Source organism: Cheilinus undulatus, linkage group 19 (genome assembly GCF_018320785.1).
Source record: "Cheilinus undulatus linkage group 19, ASM1832078v1, whole genome shotgun sequence".
NCBI lineage: Eukaryota > Metazoa > Chordata > Actinopteri > Labriformes > Labridae > Cheilinus > Cheilinus undulatus.
The window spans coordinates 3,790,804-3,806,958 of record NC_054883.1 but is presented as its reverse complement, the minus strand read 5'-3'; the positions used below and the strand labels follow the sequence as shown (position 1 = coordinate 3,806,958).

The 16,155-nt window shown below is 40.8% G+C and overlaps 1 protein-coding gene across 1 annotated transcript in view; it reads right to left on the bottom strand.

The window, feature by feature from the left end:
- stau2 (staufen double-stranded RNA binding protein 2) overlaps positions 1-16,155 on the bottom strand; it is a 190,096-nt gene that overhangs the window by 47,806 nt on the left and 126,135 nt on the right. Inside the window, exon 13 of the mRNA XM_041814339.1 lies at positions 14,313-14,426. Within this exon, the coding sequence (XP_041670273.1) occupies positions 14,313-14,426 (114 nt within the window). The remainder of the gene's footprint in view (positions 1-14,312; positions 14,427-16,155) is intronic.

Below are 16,155 nucleotides of genomic sequence, written 5' to 3'. Positions count from 1 at the left end.
TCTCCTCATACAATGATTTAAGATGTGTCCAGGTGCTGTGTTTGGTTACACAACACTGGGGCATAAAGAGGAGACAGGCAAGACAGATATGAAGGGAGGAAGAGCCTGTCCGACAGCTGCCTGCCTGGTTGGGTAACACTTCTGCGGGACCCCCTGAGAGGCCTTGGATAACGTCTCTGCCCCCAGTCGGGAAGGAAGACTTCAAACACAGGACCCGTGCAACCCTCCACCCCTCTGCAGCTCCCTTTCCTGCTGTTCTGCTGAGCTCCACGGGGATCTCTGAAGACCCTCCCAGCAATCACCACACCATGAATAACTTTCCTACATTCTCTAACTGCCACATCCTTCTCTTCTGTTGCTTTTGTCTGTATTACCAAACTTCTGAATGGGTGAAGGCAGGAATTTGGGCAAAATGTAAATAGATGTCCTCATTATCACTCCCTTACAGCTCTGTTCCTTCATCTTTTGTTTCCTCATCTAAGCTCTGCTGGAAACAACTACTAGGGACAAGGTCAGAGGCCCAATTAATTTAGCTGAACTGTCCAGTGTTTTGTTTCTGCAGGGAGGATTGGGTAACATGATGGCATGGCTATCAAGCAGGTGACAAAATGGTGTTTTCATTAGGATATGTGAAGGCCTTTATACTAGGGTAATCACATAACAACTGGAGTTAATGCCAGAGTTGCTTTGACAAAGGTCATGGCAATTATATGTCAGTCATGCTCCAATCCACTATGACACATTCCCCCAAATTAAACTGGTTCCAAGTAAATTAGAGTGTGATATAAAAACAAAAGGACAGTGTGGTTCTGGCAGAGTGTTTTCATCAAGCTAGAAAAATGTGCAATTTCTTTGTATTGTGTCATTTTAATGCACCAATACTGAAGAATACTTGAAAATGATCAATAATCAAGTCTATATCCTTCTGTCAGATTGGGATTTTGCAACAGCACTTGCACATTGCATCTGCAGAGGTTTAACACTGATACACCAGTGTGCGGTTTCACCTCGGGTTATGGCACTATAGAAGCTCAAGAGATTTAAACAAGCACACTCAGACATCATCATTAACATTGTTGTTCCGGTCACCCGCCACACCTCCTTTACCACCTCATATGGCAGATCTGCAACCCTGACAGTCTGAGCAACGGCTACTCAATACAAGTCTGGTTCTGCTGAGCGGCTTGGCTCTACTTGGCAGGTCAGCACGGCAGGGAATCTGCTCTTCCACCATGACCAAGGTAACTGTTTTTAGGGCGCATCTAGAACTGATGATGAAAGGTTTTGGGTCAATGATATTGCATGGCTGAATTTTCAGTAAGCATTGTGTATTGCCAGAAGAGGAAGAGTTTTAACCTTGCAAAGCAGACAGATTTGCCCATTTCCGTGTTTCTTACTAGTGAATTCATCTTAAAAAGCTCCTGTCTGAACCGTTTGGGCCCGGTTAGAAAGTGACAGGACCAATCAGCATCGAGGGGAAGTACTTTCAGGCACGGCAGAATCGTGATGTAAGCAAGCAGCGACAAGAGGCCGGTGCAATTATGGCGAAAGACATTCGCATGGAAGCTGCAATAGCGTCAGTTTTACTTGAACACATTTCTTCAGAACAGCACTGAGTTGTTTTCTTTTCAACAATGACAAAAATCATGTACTGACATGCAGGGCTTGACATTTACACCGGCAAACTAGCCAAATGTGGGTGGATTTGGAGACTGACTTCAACGAGCCACTTTGGCCAGTGGAATTAGGTGAAACCAGCTGCATTTCTGATTTTTTTAAAATAAAATTAATTAAAAGTCAATGTTTTAACATTAGTATAAACTTAGTATCCGTTAAAGAAGGAAATGGAGCATGTGTTTCATCTCATACCAGACATCCCTAATTTGGCATGTAACACATAGTTTCCCATCAACACAACTGTGGCCAGTGGAAATGCTCAGTGGCTTGTAACTTTTCAAAAACAAGTAGCCACGGTGGCCAGTGAATAAAAAAAAAGTTAATGTCAAGCCCTGCTGACATGTCTACAGTAGTCCATGGTTTTTGTTATGTAGTTCTTTATGGAGTTTGCTCCTCGGTAGCAGCTACGTCATGTGTTTTGTTCTGATTGGCCCGTAAAGATGTGACAGACAGAACACTCATCCAATCACCTTCTGAGTTTTCTTTTCAAAGGCTCTGCCCTTTCCCAAACACCATCTATGGAAGGTTTACCAGATCCATCTGGCCTGTCAGGTTAGAAAAGTTGGCCATAGTTTCTAATTTAAAGTTTCTTTTTAAATTTCTCTATTTATTTTTTTATTTTTTTATTTTTGGGCTTTTCATGCCTTTATTACATAGAGGAGAACAGTGGATAGAGTTGGACACGGGAGAGAGAGTGGGGAGAGACATGCGCTAAAGGGCCACAGGCTGTATTCGAACCTGGGCCGCCCACATACATGGGTAGCGCCTTAGACTGCTAGGTTTCTTCTTCTATTGGTAAACTGGTAGGTATTTGAAAGTGTGGTGCAGCAGTTACTTCTTAATCACATCTATGAGACATGCCCTAATGATGACAAACGGCTGTGATGTCAGTGCGGTAAGCATGCTGCTCCAGAGCAGGACCATTCTGTGTGTGGCCAAACTGGTGTAAATCAACACAGCTTGGTCTGGATCGGCATGGGCTAAAGTCATAGTGGAAAAGCTCCACCAAAGGTCTCTGCCAACTAAACAGATGTTTTTCCCTTGCCAGTGTTATTTGCAACATGATGTCAAGAGGTAGACTGAAGTTGAGTGCCACTAAATAATAAAATAAAAAGACATTTTAGACCTGCTCTTGTTGTAAAATGTCTTGAGATAACACCTGTTTTGAATTGGTGCTATAAAATAAATGCTGATGTTAATGATCAGGGACAGACCAACCATTATGTCTCCCTGCCTTATGTGATAATCATTTGTTCTTTTGTAATCGCACCAGAATCATTGTCATGGTAAGCATATGGAAGGAAATAATCAAAATATCCCAAGTTTATGACATCCATAAAGTCAGCCAAACCTTGGTTTAGCTAGCTTAGAAACAAAGAGTAGAAGAAAAAGGAAAAGAGAAGACCTGGCAGGCTCACTACAATTCCCAAGAAGTCACTCAGAAAAAATAATCCAAAAATGTAGGCCTCATTACCTGAAGTCTTGTCTAAAAACACGTTTTAATCCTGATAAACTATGTCTAACATGTCATATCAAATCAGCCAAAAAGTGCTCTTGCTGCAGGAGACTCAAGCAGCCACAGCTGACAATCTGGGAGACAGAGCCCCCAGGACCCTGACCGGCTCAGCTGAGGACATAACTGCACGCAAAGCAAAACCCCACACACATGCACGTCCACACAAACCCACACCCAGAGTCTGGTGGCAGACAACAGTCACCCTGTCATCTTCGATTGCGGGCCGCTCATGTTGGACCAGCGACACCTCACACACAGCTCAGTGGGCCACGGCCCCCCTGGTGTCACACTGCCGCCACAGAGGGACTGCCAGAGAGTTAGTTCAGCTCTGCAGAACAAACACAGAAAGCCTGTCTAGCAAGCATGTAGTCATGTAAAAAACAAATAAAAATCTAAAAAAATAACAGAGCCAGGGCACAAGGTCTGGTCATCTAAGTGATCAATATCAGTTCAATTTAAGGGAGCAAACTGATATGACCTTGAGTGAGTTTGAGAAGACAGGAAGGCTTGAAGTTTGTTGCCTCGAAGTAGGTCATGGCTGTAAGTCTGGCAGCGCTACTAACAAGAGGTCACCTAAAAATAAACCTGCAGTTTAAAAAGGAAACTGAAAATACGAGACCGGCTCAATGTTTAAAAATGTAGGGATTTTCCTTCTTGTAAATCTGTTTGGAATAAAAATACAAAAAAATCATACAAAGCCAACATGCAGGGCTTGTTGACAAACATCTCTGGCTCCGGGAGATGTAGCAGCCTGTGGGTGAACATGTGTCTGGCAGATGGCACAGACTAGATGGCACATAAGGTCAGAGAGAGCACTCAGCTGTATATCTCTCACACATACAGCCCCTCTAGGAATGTCTGCACAAGGCCAAGGATTATAGCACCCAAACACTGTTTATGTGGAGGGACTTGTACCTATGTGTATGTTTGCACTTGCTGATAAAGAGCAGAGCCTTGTAAAACTCTCTCTAAAACTTCTCTCTATCATAATTGTTTTGTGTCCTAAACTTTAACTCTCAGAATACAAACTCTGTATCCTAAACAGGTAATGAATTTGACTACTCACCCCAGTTTTAAAAATGCAGCTCCATTTTTGTTTTAACTCACTGGCTCTATAGAATTTTGCTGGTTTGCTTTATTTCTACACTTACATATTACATGAAAGAGTGGATGAGAAGAGTTTGCACAACCCTGAAAAGCTTTCACCAGGCAGGTCCCTCTCCACTCTGAAATGCTTGTGCCTGGACGGGTCCATTAAGCGTTGCTGGCTGTAGCTATGGGTGTAGTTTAGTTGTACTGGAAGCCAGATCACAATGGCTGCTGCCAGTGAAGCGATTTGCTTAGATGAGCTACTGTGGCAGTTTTACCAGAACCAGATGACATTTCTTTCTCAAAAGAAGTGTACTGAAGGCATTTCTTCTCAAAAGAGATGCTCTTCTCCCAACCAGCTTGGGGAAGAGTTAGATTTACCAACTGGCTCCACTGATAGCGAACGACAATAACAGCTGTGTGTCGAGCCCATGTTTTGTAGTTACCCATTAAGCACTTACCTACTAAGTCAAATGTCCTGTTGCTCTGATTGCTCAAATTTTCCCAAACACAACTATAAATGGATGCCAATATGGATGTGAAATATATCTCATGAAATGCATGTGGCATGTCAGGTCAAATGCAGCACGCTTCAGCATGATCTTCATGTCTGTTTAGGACTAAATATATTGATGCTACAATTAAAATTTTCATTTGCTTGTTTGATTTATTCCCATATACAGTACTGAGCAGAACTTTTAGGCATGTTTAGGCCAAACACTGAGGCTGAGGTAAGGCATATACTAGTAGGTAAGCCTGCCTGAGGGCACCAAAGGGCAGGAGGGGACTGGCCCAGCCCCGGTAGTGCTCTGAATGTCTTTACATAATACCAGGGGCAAAGGAAAGTAATCTGTTCAAAAAATATCAAACCCCACAACTTTAGGGATGGTTGTGGCAGGGGGCCTTGGTTAACAGCTTGGAGTCCGGGCCGCTCTTAGGGGGTGCAGAGATTTCAGGGGGGGGCGCAAGGGTCTGTCTGCTCCAAGCGTCAACCTCCGGTCCTAAAAAATGAAGCCAATGCGGAAGTGCAAAAAATTGCTATACTGCGACTGTCCACTTGAGGCTGTCTGCAGGAAAACCGGAAGTTCCATCTGCAAACATGTTAAACAGCCGGTTTTGACACACAAAATAAACTGGTTTACAGCCTGGTTCAAAACACCAAACGTGTCTCATTAGCTAGTGTCTTACTGTGCTCCCACTGTACGGGGGGGTGAATTTTTGTGTACGATGATCGTTTGGATTATATTTAGGATAAACCTCACTTCACAGTGATTGGCACATCTCATTTGATTGACAGATAGCTCGGCAGGCAGAGGCTCCGTTCCTGTCAACCGGAATGTAAGCTTGCAGACTGACAGGAAGTCGCGCTTAGTGGACGGGCTATTAGGTTGATTCAAAGTTCGGCTGAGCCCGCGATTTCAATATGGAAGCATCCACGGATTGGCTTCAAAAGCCGTTTTACTCTGCCTATTGTAAGCAGACGACTGACGTCACATGGGGTTTGTCGTAATTCTTTCTACAGTTTATGGTCTGCTCTGAGGTTGTTAATATTAGGCCTTGTCCACACAGAGTCAAAAACAGATATTTCCATTTCATTTAAAGAAAAAAAAAGTTTTCCGTAAATATGGGATTGTTTCAGGAAATGTCAGCGTAACCATGGAACCACTGAAAACAACTGAAAACACTGTAGTACATACGGCAAGCCTGTAAATGGCGCTGTAACGCTGCCACAGAAATGCACAAAAAGAGAGAAGAAGATTTCAGAAAACTGACACAAACTTTCTCCTAGTTGCCCTTCTGGTTGTTCTCCGTGGTGCATTTAAGAAAATCTGGTGTATGCTGTTCTCGGCAGTGGCAAAGGAGTGTCAGATTTTGCTGTAAAAGCCATAATAAGCTCAATAACTTCTGCAGCACAAACACAGCCCTGTAATCGGCCATTATTGTTTTGGTTTGACCCGCGCATGCAGCTTAGGTGGGCTATATTTTATGGCCAAGTTGTCATTAATAAAACCATTGTTGAGTTTTAAAGGGGGAATCAGAACTGGTGTATATAAAATAACTAGGTATATTTTTCAATTTTACGTATTTGTAAAATTTTTCTTTCTTTTTTGCTCTTTAAAAGGAACCATGCATGATCAGACAAGTTTATCTTATTGGATAGATTTTTGCATCTCTCAAATGTATATTGAACTAAAAAACTCACTAACTATCCCAGATATCTGCAGTTTGAGTAAATGTGAGCTCACAAACTCACCAGGAGGCCGCCATGTTTTGACGTCACAGTGCTGCAGCGATCTTCGCCGTTGTTATTAACCGTTTTTCAGACATTTTTTCTGCTTGCAGCTGTTGCTGCCATAACAGTTTTCATACCAGACACGAGTTTACTGCATGTTGGTTTTGTCTCCCTGCTGTCAAAGCTCTGTCATTCCTCCTACGTTTTATCTTAATAAAACTCCCAACAAGTGAGATACAGTGTATAGCGGAAGCATGTCGGGAGCTTTTCAAAATAAAAGCAGTAGGTACATACAAACAGAGTTCTTCTATAGAAATGCTAAAGTGGACTTTTACTTTGAAAAGCACAGACCGGAAGTGCTTTGGTTCTGTGTTTATCTTTACCTGAAAGAGTAGAAGTTCGGTAAACAACTTTATTAAACAGACGTGTTTAGCTCGCGGCCTTCATCTGGTTCATCAAGAAACTGATTTCAAACAGATTCTGCAGATGTGGACGTAAATATTTGCTACAACAAGGTAAATATGGCTCTGTATTTATCATTTTCTTGTGTGGATGGACAGATAACGGCTCGTGGTGCAAATAAAAAATAGAGGAGACCTCAAATTTTAGAACTCTCCGTGCGTGAGACGTGCTGCATCTCTGAGGTGCAGCCGTAACTCTGACTGCCAGTCTGCAACAGCGGTTACTGCATAGGGACGGCGAGCTCTGCAGAACTGTGACGTCACAGCGCATGGCGGCCTCCTGGTGAATTTATAAATTCAAATTACTCAAAATGCAGATATCTAGTGAATTTTTTAGTTCAATATGTATATGAGACATACAAATATCTATTCAACAAGATGAACTTGTCTGATCATGCAGGGTTCCTTTTAAAGTGAGAAAATGGGGAAATAGGAAGTATGGCTAACAAATGAGACCGCACTTACACAGATAAAACCATGTGGTTTACAGTCACACTTAGTGTAAGGTTGGGTTTTCACACACGACTGCTGTAAGCTTCCAGTACATGACGTCTTTAGTTCACTGCTAGCTACTGATTTAAGTGCTCATGTTTTTGCTGAGACAAAATTTTAGCTTCAGCAGCTGAATCTGTTGGTACGTTAGCTGAGGTGTGCTGGGAACACTGCATGCAGAGAGGATGTCCAAGACGGGCGCCCATGTACATAAAAAAAACTTTTGAAAACATGAAAACAAATCATTCGAAATGATCAACAACTTAGGATTAAAATGTCACCAGAAATGGTCTCCATTGACTAAGAGACGGTTTTGCAGATTTTGCAGGAAAATTTAAACAAAACAGAAGTGTGTGCCAAAGTTGACCCAAAACGTCAGACTCATGGTCAAAAGGAAAAATGCAAAGACATTTGTGGAGACATTTTAGAACAAACTGAAGGAAACTCATTTTCTTTAGAAGGAGTGATTCCATGCGATGAAACTGGGATCATCCAACACGATCCTGAGCCAAAACAGCAGTCAATGCATTGGAAAACAATCGGGATCAGTACTGGTAGATGTTAGCTCAAAAAGGCAAATATCAGTATCAGCAGATATTAAAATTTCTACCGATACTTACACCTGATAATTTGCCTGTGTATTTCAGCATACATTGACTGTAAATTTTGTCCATATGTACAGTGCTTAACACATTTATTAGACTACCTGTTATATTTGTCTCAGAGACCATCCAGCATCATGAAGTGCTTTAATGCGTCAGCTCTCCACGTTTTTCCATTTTGAACAGGAATGAGGGATTTCAAACTGAATTCACCCAAATTTGAGCCGGCTCACTGGGCTTCTCTGAGAAGTCAGAAATGAATCAAGCATAACATTCAACCACTAAAACTCATTTTTCTGTTCAGGAATGCCAGTAAATAACTATAACTTGACATATTGATCAAGAAATATTCATGTGCTTTACTATTTTTTCAGTTTTTTTGTAAATCAGTAAATTTGAAAATTCATGGATAACAATAATAATTATATTTTAGCATAAAAAAAATCATCTGGGTTAAAGAGCTTTTACATATTGGTGCATTAATCATTGCAGAAACATAAAAAATGATTTTGGGAATTACCAATGCTGTAATTCAGGGCAGCTGTGGCATAAACTTTACTTTGGTTAGGGTTAGGGTGGTCTAATAAACTTATTAAGCACTGTACTAATAAATTAGTGCAGTTTTAGGCAGAACAAACCTTAGCCAGTTGAGGTCTTTTCTTTATTTATCCTCATTCTTTAAACTTAAAATTGTTTTCGATGACTTAAGTTTGTTTTCTTGGTCAAAGACAAACCTTTAAGTGTGTCCAAAAGGACTGACATTTCTAGCCTGAAAAGCATATTTAAATATCGGTATCAATATCAGCTAAAATGAATCTGAAATATCAGCATATCCACAAAAATCCAATATTGTGCATCCCTAGAAAACACCATTGTCACCAATAATGAAGAAAGCATGACAAAGGAAGTCCTAATTCAACACCATGTTGTTTTCTTTGACATTAGGGGCATAATTTTGGAAGAGCGGGTTCCAGAAGGGTCAACGGTGAATCAACACCATCACAAACCAGTTCTGGAAAAACTGTGATAAAAAGTCAGAAGAAAGAGCACAAATGTGGAAAGGTTTAATTCTTCGCCAAGACAACACGTCAGCTCACACCGTGCTTTCGTTGAAGTAGTTTCTAACCCAAAAACAAATCAGTGCTTGAGCACCCTATTCACCTGATCTACTGTATGACTTTTTTCTTTTCCCTAAGATCAAATTTGTGCTCAAAGTTTGTAGTGTTTTAAGTCTGTGTCAGAAGTTAAGAAAAGACTCTAGTTCTGAGACATCTGTCTGAAGAAGACTGCTTGGATCAGTGGAAGACCTGAAGGCAGCAAAGGTCTACAGGGAAGATTGAACTTGTAGATACTGTGGTAATATTGTTAAGTGTTTGGCAACCCACATAAACACTATAATGGATCATCGGAGGAGTCCCTTGTGCAACCCATACACTCTGAATTCAAACCACAATAACAGAGTTTTGGCCACAAATATCAGCAACCCCTGGAGGGATTACTGCCAGCATGCAAACAGTTATTACAACTACTCTTGTTGAACAGTAAACTCATTCACGGATCAGATTAGGATTTATCTGCAGCAGAAAATTATATAATACATGTTTACATGTTTATTTGGCTCATAAAAATTGTTTTTTTACCATCTGAATTTTCTCCAGCCCTTCATTCATTACTGCAGCATAAATCATTCACATCTTTCCCTCATAGATCATGGGCAGAGAGGTGTGGAGAGGATTTCCTTCGGCTGTTGATCCTTATCATTGGCTTTGGCCTACCTGACATAAAACCTCCATGACAGTTCTGATAACTCAGCAGGAAATTCCCACAATGAGTTGCCATGCATTTCTGTGCTGCGCGTTTACAACAACAGAAGCTTGCTCCAGGAAAGGTTGTTATCACTTCTAAGCCAAGAGATCCCCCATGCCATCCAATCAGATTTACAGTCTAATTACACAGATAAAAGCTGAGGGTGTGATTGTGTGCTTTGGTGCCAAGGCCAACACGTGGTAGAGGAAACATGTGGATCTAACTGAGGCAAAATGATGCATGAGAGTGTTTTAAACCCATTCTTTTGACTCACAGGTGACTCCACTGGCCTTCTGAGTATGTCAACAACAGTCCCGTCCTCACAGCCGCCAGTGTCCGCCACCATCAACCAAACGTGTGACCCCCTCAGGCCTACTTTGTTCCACAAGTGTTGGGGTTTGGGGGCTTCTGAGTGTGACCCCTTATTGTTGGGTGCTCCCTTTGTGGTCGTGCTCGTCACTGTACTAAGAAGAGAAAAAGAAAAGGCCCTCTCTAACAGTCCGTCATGCCCCAGTGCTCCTGGCAACAACAGGTCCCAAAGACGCAGACCTGCCTGCCCTATATTGGCTTGGCTCTCAGCTAGCGGTGGCGACACTAGCCCCCTGTCAGCTGTCCCATTCAGGGCCCCGACCAGCGCTTTATTAAAGCTTTGAAGAGCGCTGAATAAAGGAGCGTCCTATGTTAAGATGATAGAACGTAAGCAACTGGTTTTCTGCTTGGGCAACACAAGACAAAGAGCCTTCTTCTGAATATGTGAGAGAGAGTGAGTGAGAAAACTAGAAAGGGAGGGAGAGAAAGAGGGGTACGATACGAGTTATGGAGGTAGTCTTAGACTTCAGGATGGTGATAACCTTGATAGATTGATAGCCAAGAAAAAGAGTCTGTGTGTGTGGAAAACAGAGGCTTGTCGTGATAAATACAATGATTATCACAGGTGCGTCTGGTGCCCTCATCATTAGTAATGCTACAGGGCCGAGGCCTCTCTGTTCATTAAAATACGGTGTCTCTGACAATAAGCTCTATGTGCTACACTGTACAGTACACACTACCACACCTCACTGAACCAGAATGACAAGAACCTAAAGACTGAAGCCGGCCTGATATCAGTCACTGGGCCTTCACAGACATCCAGTAAGATCATCAATTTGTAAGGCTTCAGAGAAATAGAGCAGTATGGCAGCAATACACAATCTGTTGACAGCAATTCCAAAATCAAAAACCTGCAACTGCCATCTAGGATGAAAAGTGAGGAACTATTAAATATTTGTACCCACACGTATGCTGCAAAAAAAGTTTTGTGTTCAAAAACTATAAATTGAACTGCCTTTAATTATTTATTTTAGTGGGCTTAGCATTGATGCATTGATCGCAATGTGATTACAGTCAACATTAGTGGATTTATTCTTTGACCTTATGTTTGCATGCTTTATTGTCCTTTTCAGCACAACTTGGTGAAGTCACTGGAACATGCCTCTGCAGCCTCAGAAAATTAAGTACACCAGTAGAGATGTAACAATTCATCGATGTATATCAATACATCAACTCGTTGATTAATGATCCAATCAGATCGATGGAAAAAGAAAACATTGATCTACAGTAAATCGATGCTTCAAGCTACGCTTTTATTTTGAAATCCCCCCCCCGAACGCCTGTTGACAGCCCCAGGTAGTGTACTCAACAAGCTAGCTGCAAGCTAGCTAAGTAGCAGCAGTGGCTTAAAGTTTTGTGGCTGAGGGAAAGAGGACATCCTCTCTCTCCTGGCTGTGTGAACGTATTTCCGATACACTACTGCAGGACGGCTCTCTCCCATTAGTTTGCTGACTACATCTTTATCTGTGTACAACCACCAAATGAAATCATTCATGGATAGAAACACTCAACTCGTTATGGCTGAGGTAGCGCGAGCGTTGTCTGATGCTGCAGACTCCAGATAAACAGAGAGGGAAAAGCTGCTGCATGTCTCCTTTGATACAGTGATTTTATTTCACCCTCTCATTTATAATGAAAACATAAGCTGTCCAAACTTAACCTGGATCAAGTAGGACTGCTGTTCTCTTTATAACCCCCACCCCCCTCGCTCTTGTTATGAGGCTGCTCACAAGAGAATCTTTGAAATAAAACTTTGCTCTAGTCTAAACTCTCCTTTATTAAAATCAAGGTTGCAATAAATAAAAAACAATAAATATTCATCACTATAACATCATATGCCACATCATTTCAATCTCATAATGTACAAATAAACTACAAATGAACTATCTGCCAGACAAATAGGCTCTTGTGTAAAGTATGAAGGCTGATATAGAGCAGAAATAGCTGTTCAAGTCCACATGTGTAAATAAATTCAAGAAAAACAATCTAAAATGGCCAAATAATTTGATCTTTATTAGAAAGGGGTTGCAGAAAAAGTCCATATTGGTGCTTTAGAGTTTAAAATCAACATTAACACAATTGTTCATAGTTATGCTCCTAATTTAAAGGTAACCAGGGGTCTTAGTTAAAGGAAATGAGACAACATTTGTTATTATAGTGAAATGCAGGTCTTTGTTCTTTTGTTAAAGAAATGTTTTTATTAATTACAGAGACCTGTAAATAATTTAATTGCAGAAACTGCTTTTTATAGTGAAATGCAGGTCTTTGTTCTTTTTGTTAAAGAAATGTTTTTATTAATTACAGAGACCTGTAAATAATTTAATTGCAGGAACTGTTTTTTTTAGTAACTGTAGGAAATCTGTGCATAAAATCACCTGATATTGATCGAAAGCCCCACATCAAATCGAATGGAAATCGTATTGTGGCAGATTTTGTGAGTTTAGAAAATATTGTATCGTTGCCCAAAATACCAATATAGTATAGTAATTAAACTGGTGATTTACACCCCTAGTTTTTACGAAGGCTCTGATACACTTTACACACACTATACATGTGGTGGTTGAGAATGCATGCAGTCATTCCTAATTTAATACAGATAATAATTTGTTGAGTTACTGATTTACAAGAATAAGGCGATTACTTGTGAATGGTATATGGCAGGGATGTCAGACTCAATCACAGCAGTGGCCAAATTCTGAATTTGGGTCTAACTTGAGGGCCTAACTGGGTCAAAATTTCCCATAAACTGTCAACCGCATCTTCACCGGTAATGAATTATGGGGGAGGGAGAATGATGAACTATAAATGATTCTGAGAATAAAAAAATTTAAAAATCAGCAGTTAAATAATGATTTTTAACAGTTAAAGTACTAAATAAAATTGAAAATTGTGAGTTTAAAAGGTCAAAAGATTAGATTGAAAAAATAAATAAATTTTAGATCAAAAAGGTCAATATTTGATTATAAAAGTTATGTTAAGGAGTTGAAAAAGTCAAGGTATGAGAAAAAATTCCAAGAGTGTAAAAGGTGAAAATATGAGATACAATTCTAAATAAATCATGAGTTTTAAATGTCAAAACATGAGATACAATTAAAATTACTGAGTTATAAAGCTCCAAAGATGAGATAAAAATTTTAGATTTTTAAATCAAAAAGGTTTATATTTGGGATTAAAATTTAAAGTTAGGGGTTGAAGATGTTAAAATGTAAGACAAAATTTAAATTCATGAGTTCAGAACATCAAAATATGACTTGAAAATTTAAACCATGAATCTAAATGGTCAAAATATGGGATAGAAGTCAAAATTATGATTTGAAAAGGTCAAAATATATTCTAAAAAGTCAAAACCAAAACTTTAAGTCATAATTGTGAGATGCACAATAGAAAATAAAAAACGAAAACACAAATTTCTTATCCCACATTCCTGACTTTTTATCAAATTCTTTTAACTTTTTACTCTTTCTAATTTGTAAGACTTAACCAGGATATTTTCAATTTTCAAGATTAAGTTGACATTGTTATACTGGAGTAAATGGGCAGACCTCATACTAGTGGGCCAGTTATAATAAAAAAGGTGCTTTCTACAATACAGCCATACCTGGCCATTCACAACCTCTCCACCTTTACACACTGATGGCAAAGGCAGACCATCAGTATTAACTAATCTCATTCATACGCATCCATATTCATCCAATCCCCACTGATGCAGCAGAGGGAGCAGTGTCTTACCCAAGGACACACTGTAACTGCAGGAGCTTGGGACTGAACCCCGACCTTCCGGTTAAGAGACAGCCAAGACTACACTGTTAGCCACACTTGACCAGACTTGTTGGAAGCTGTTTGCCTTTAGATTTTAATACAGTTGCACTAAAGCAGTCATCAAAAAAAGTTTGTACTAATGTCAAAATTATTCTTTTCAGCAAGCTTCTTGCAACAGTCATTATATCACAGAGGCACAGTTTTCTTCAAGAAGCAGTGCACTTAGAAGGTGTGGCACTCACCCTTCCCTCAGACATATACATAAACTCAGCACGTACACAGACTCAACATACGGGACACACATATACCTGGTCATGGCTGGCTTGGAGGGTGCTCCCAGTGCCGTGGAAAGTCATTTGCACAGGGGAGAGGGTCAGATAGGTCACAAAATCCTTACCACTCTGTGCATCGCTGTACTGCACCTGGAGGAGAGGGCAAAGGTGGGAAAACAGAGTTACCCTAAAAGTAAATACAGGAAAAGATCAGTCAAAGCACAAAAGACAAGCAAACTGAAGCATCTCCAGCTTTCAGCAGGAAGTGGTTGGCTTGAGAGTAAATCTTGCATGTCTAATTGCCACCACAGAGCATTTGTGGACAATTATCCCACACCGCACAGAGATGAATGTTAGGATGTGTGTGTGAAGCTAAAGGGGGGCATCTGAGGGGGTGCTGATGACATCACTGGGCGACCCCTCATCATTTAGAGGTTAACACTAGAGGCATTCCTAAATGCTGTGCAATCAGGGCTGTTATGACATGATGCTCCTCTGGGACAGGCTGCTCTTCTGATCCAAGGGCTCTGCTAAAGCTGCCTGCTTGTCTGCCCTACTTCTCACTGGCTCTCGCTTGGTGCACTCTTGTGTGTATTTGCATGTGTATGTCTGGGTGCGCATGCATGTGTTGGCCTGGCCTACTTATGCCCAGGACAGCTGCAGGCATCTTGATGAATGGCACAAATAACTAAGAACTCAACGAGGAGAAATACTGGACTGATACGTTGAGGCAGAGGGCAAACGAGATGGAACATTTCTGATTTAAAATGATATCAAGCTTTAAGAGTATATTAAGAAAGTAGCTGCTGGCATGGAAGAAGGTAGCTAAAGTACAATGGAGTCTTTATCCTTCAATAGAAGATTAACTGTTCTGAAACATACTGGTATTCCAAACACTTCTGATACCATCTAAAACGAGGCACTGGAGAGAAATCAACACTGAAAAAGAGTGGAATGAGACATAATGTCTTACCTAAATTTGAAATAAACATAAAATAATTGTGCCCTTATGACAGGATAAGCACTGAGTAAAGAAACTGCTAAACCCAAACCCAACTGTTATTATTGCACCCCATGACTCAACCATGTTGACTGTAGGGCAGCAAAAAACCAGGGTTGTACGGTGGGAACCTTCCTCCACAAGTGCTTTGTCCAGTAAGTCCAGAGCACCTTAGGAAGGCTGGATGATGAGCTCTAGCTTCCCAGAGCCACCCAACTCCATGCTAGCGCTAACCGCCCACCATACCAACACACAGACTTTCTTTATCTTACCTATTCCACCATGTTGCCATCACAGCCCAAGCCACATGACAACCTTCAACAGATCCAGGCTGTGTACATGCAAGCTCCAGGCAGTGTCATTTCTAATACTACCTATTCTTACCTACGGTCTCCACAAACTTTACTACTCCTGGTGCCAACATTACACATAAAAAAGAACGACAAATATGAGAGAAAACAGAAAATTATAGAAAGAAAGTTTACAGAGAGAGATAATTGGGCAAGTAGAACCAGAGTGAAAAGCCCTGATCAAAGCTCATTCCAGATTGGACTGTTGCTCTACCTCCCCCTACTCCCTTATTTTCATAAGGGAAGAGAGGAGAGAAAAGACAAGAACAAAGGAGATGAGCGGTTTTGATTTCAAGCCTCAGCTGGTACCCAGCTCTCCTAGTAATGAGACTGCTGATCTTACTATTAACCCTCTACATCCCACTTCCAACCCTAACTTTCCTTCCTCACTGTTCAGCTCCTTTCCCAGAATCACATTATCTTTCATTTGTTTTAACTGGTTTTTGAAAACAACAAGAAAACGAACACAACAGATTTCGCCACAATATCCTCTGATGTTGTGGGGAATCTGCAGAGGGCCTAGCGGTCT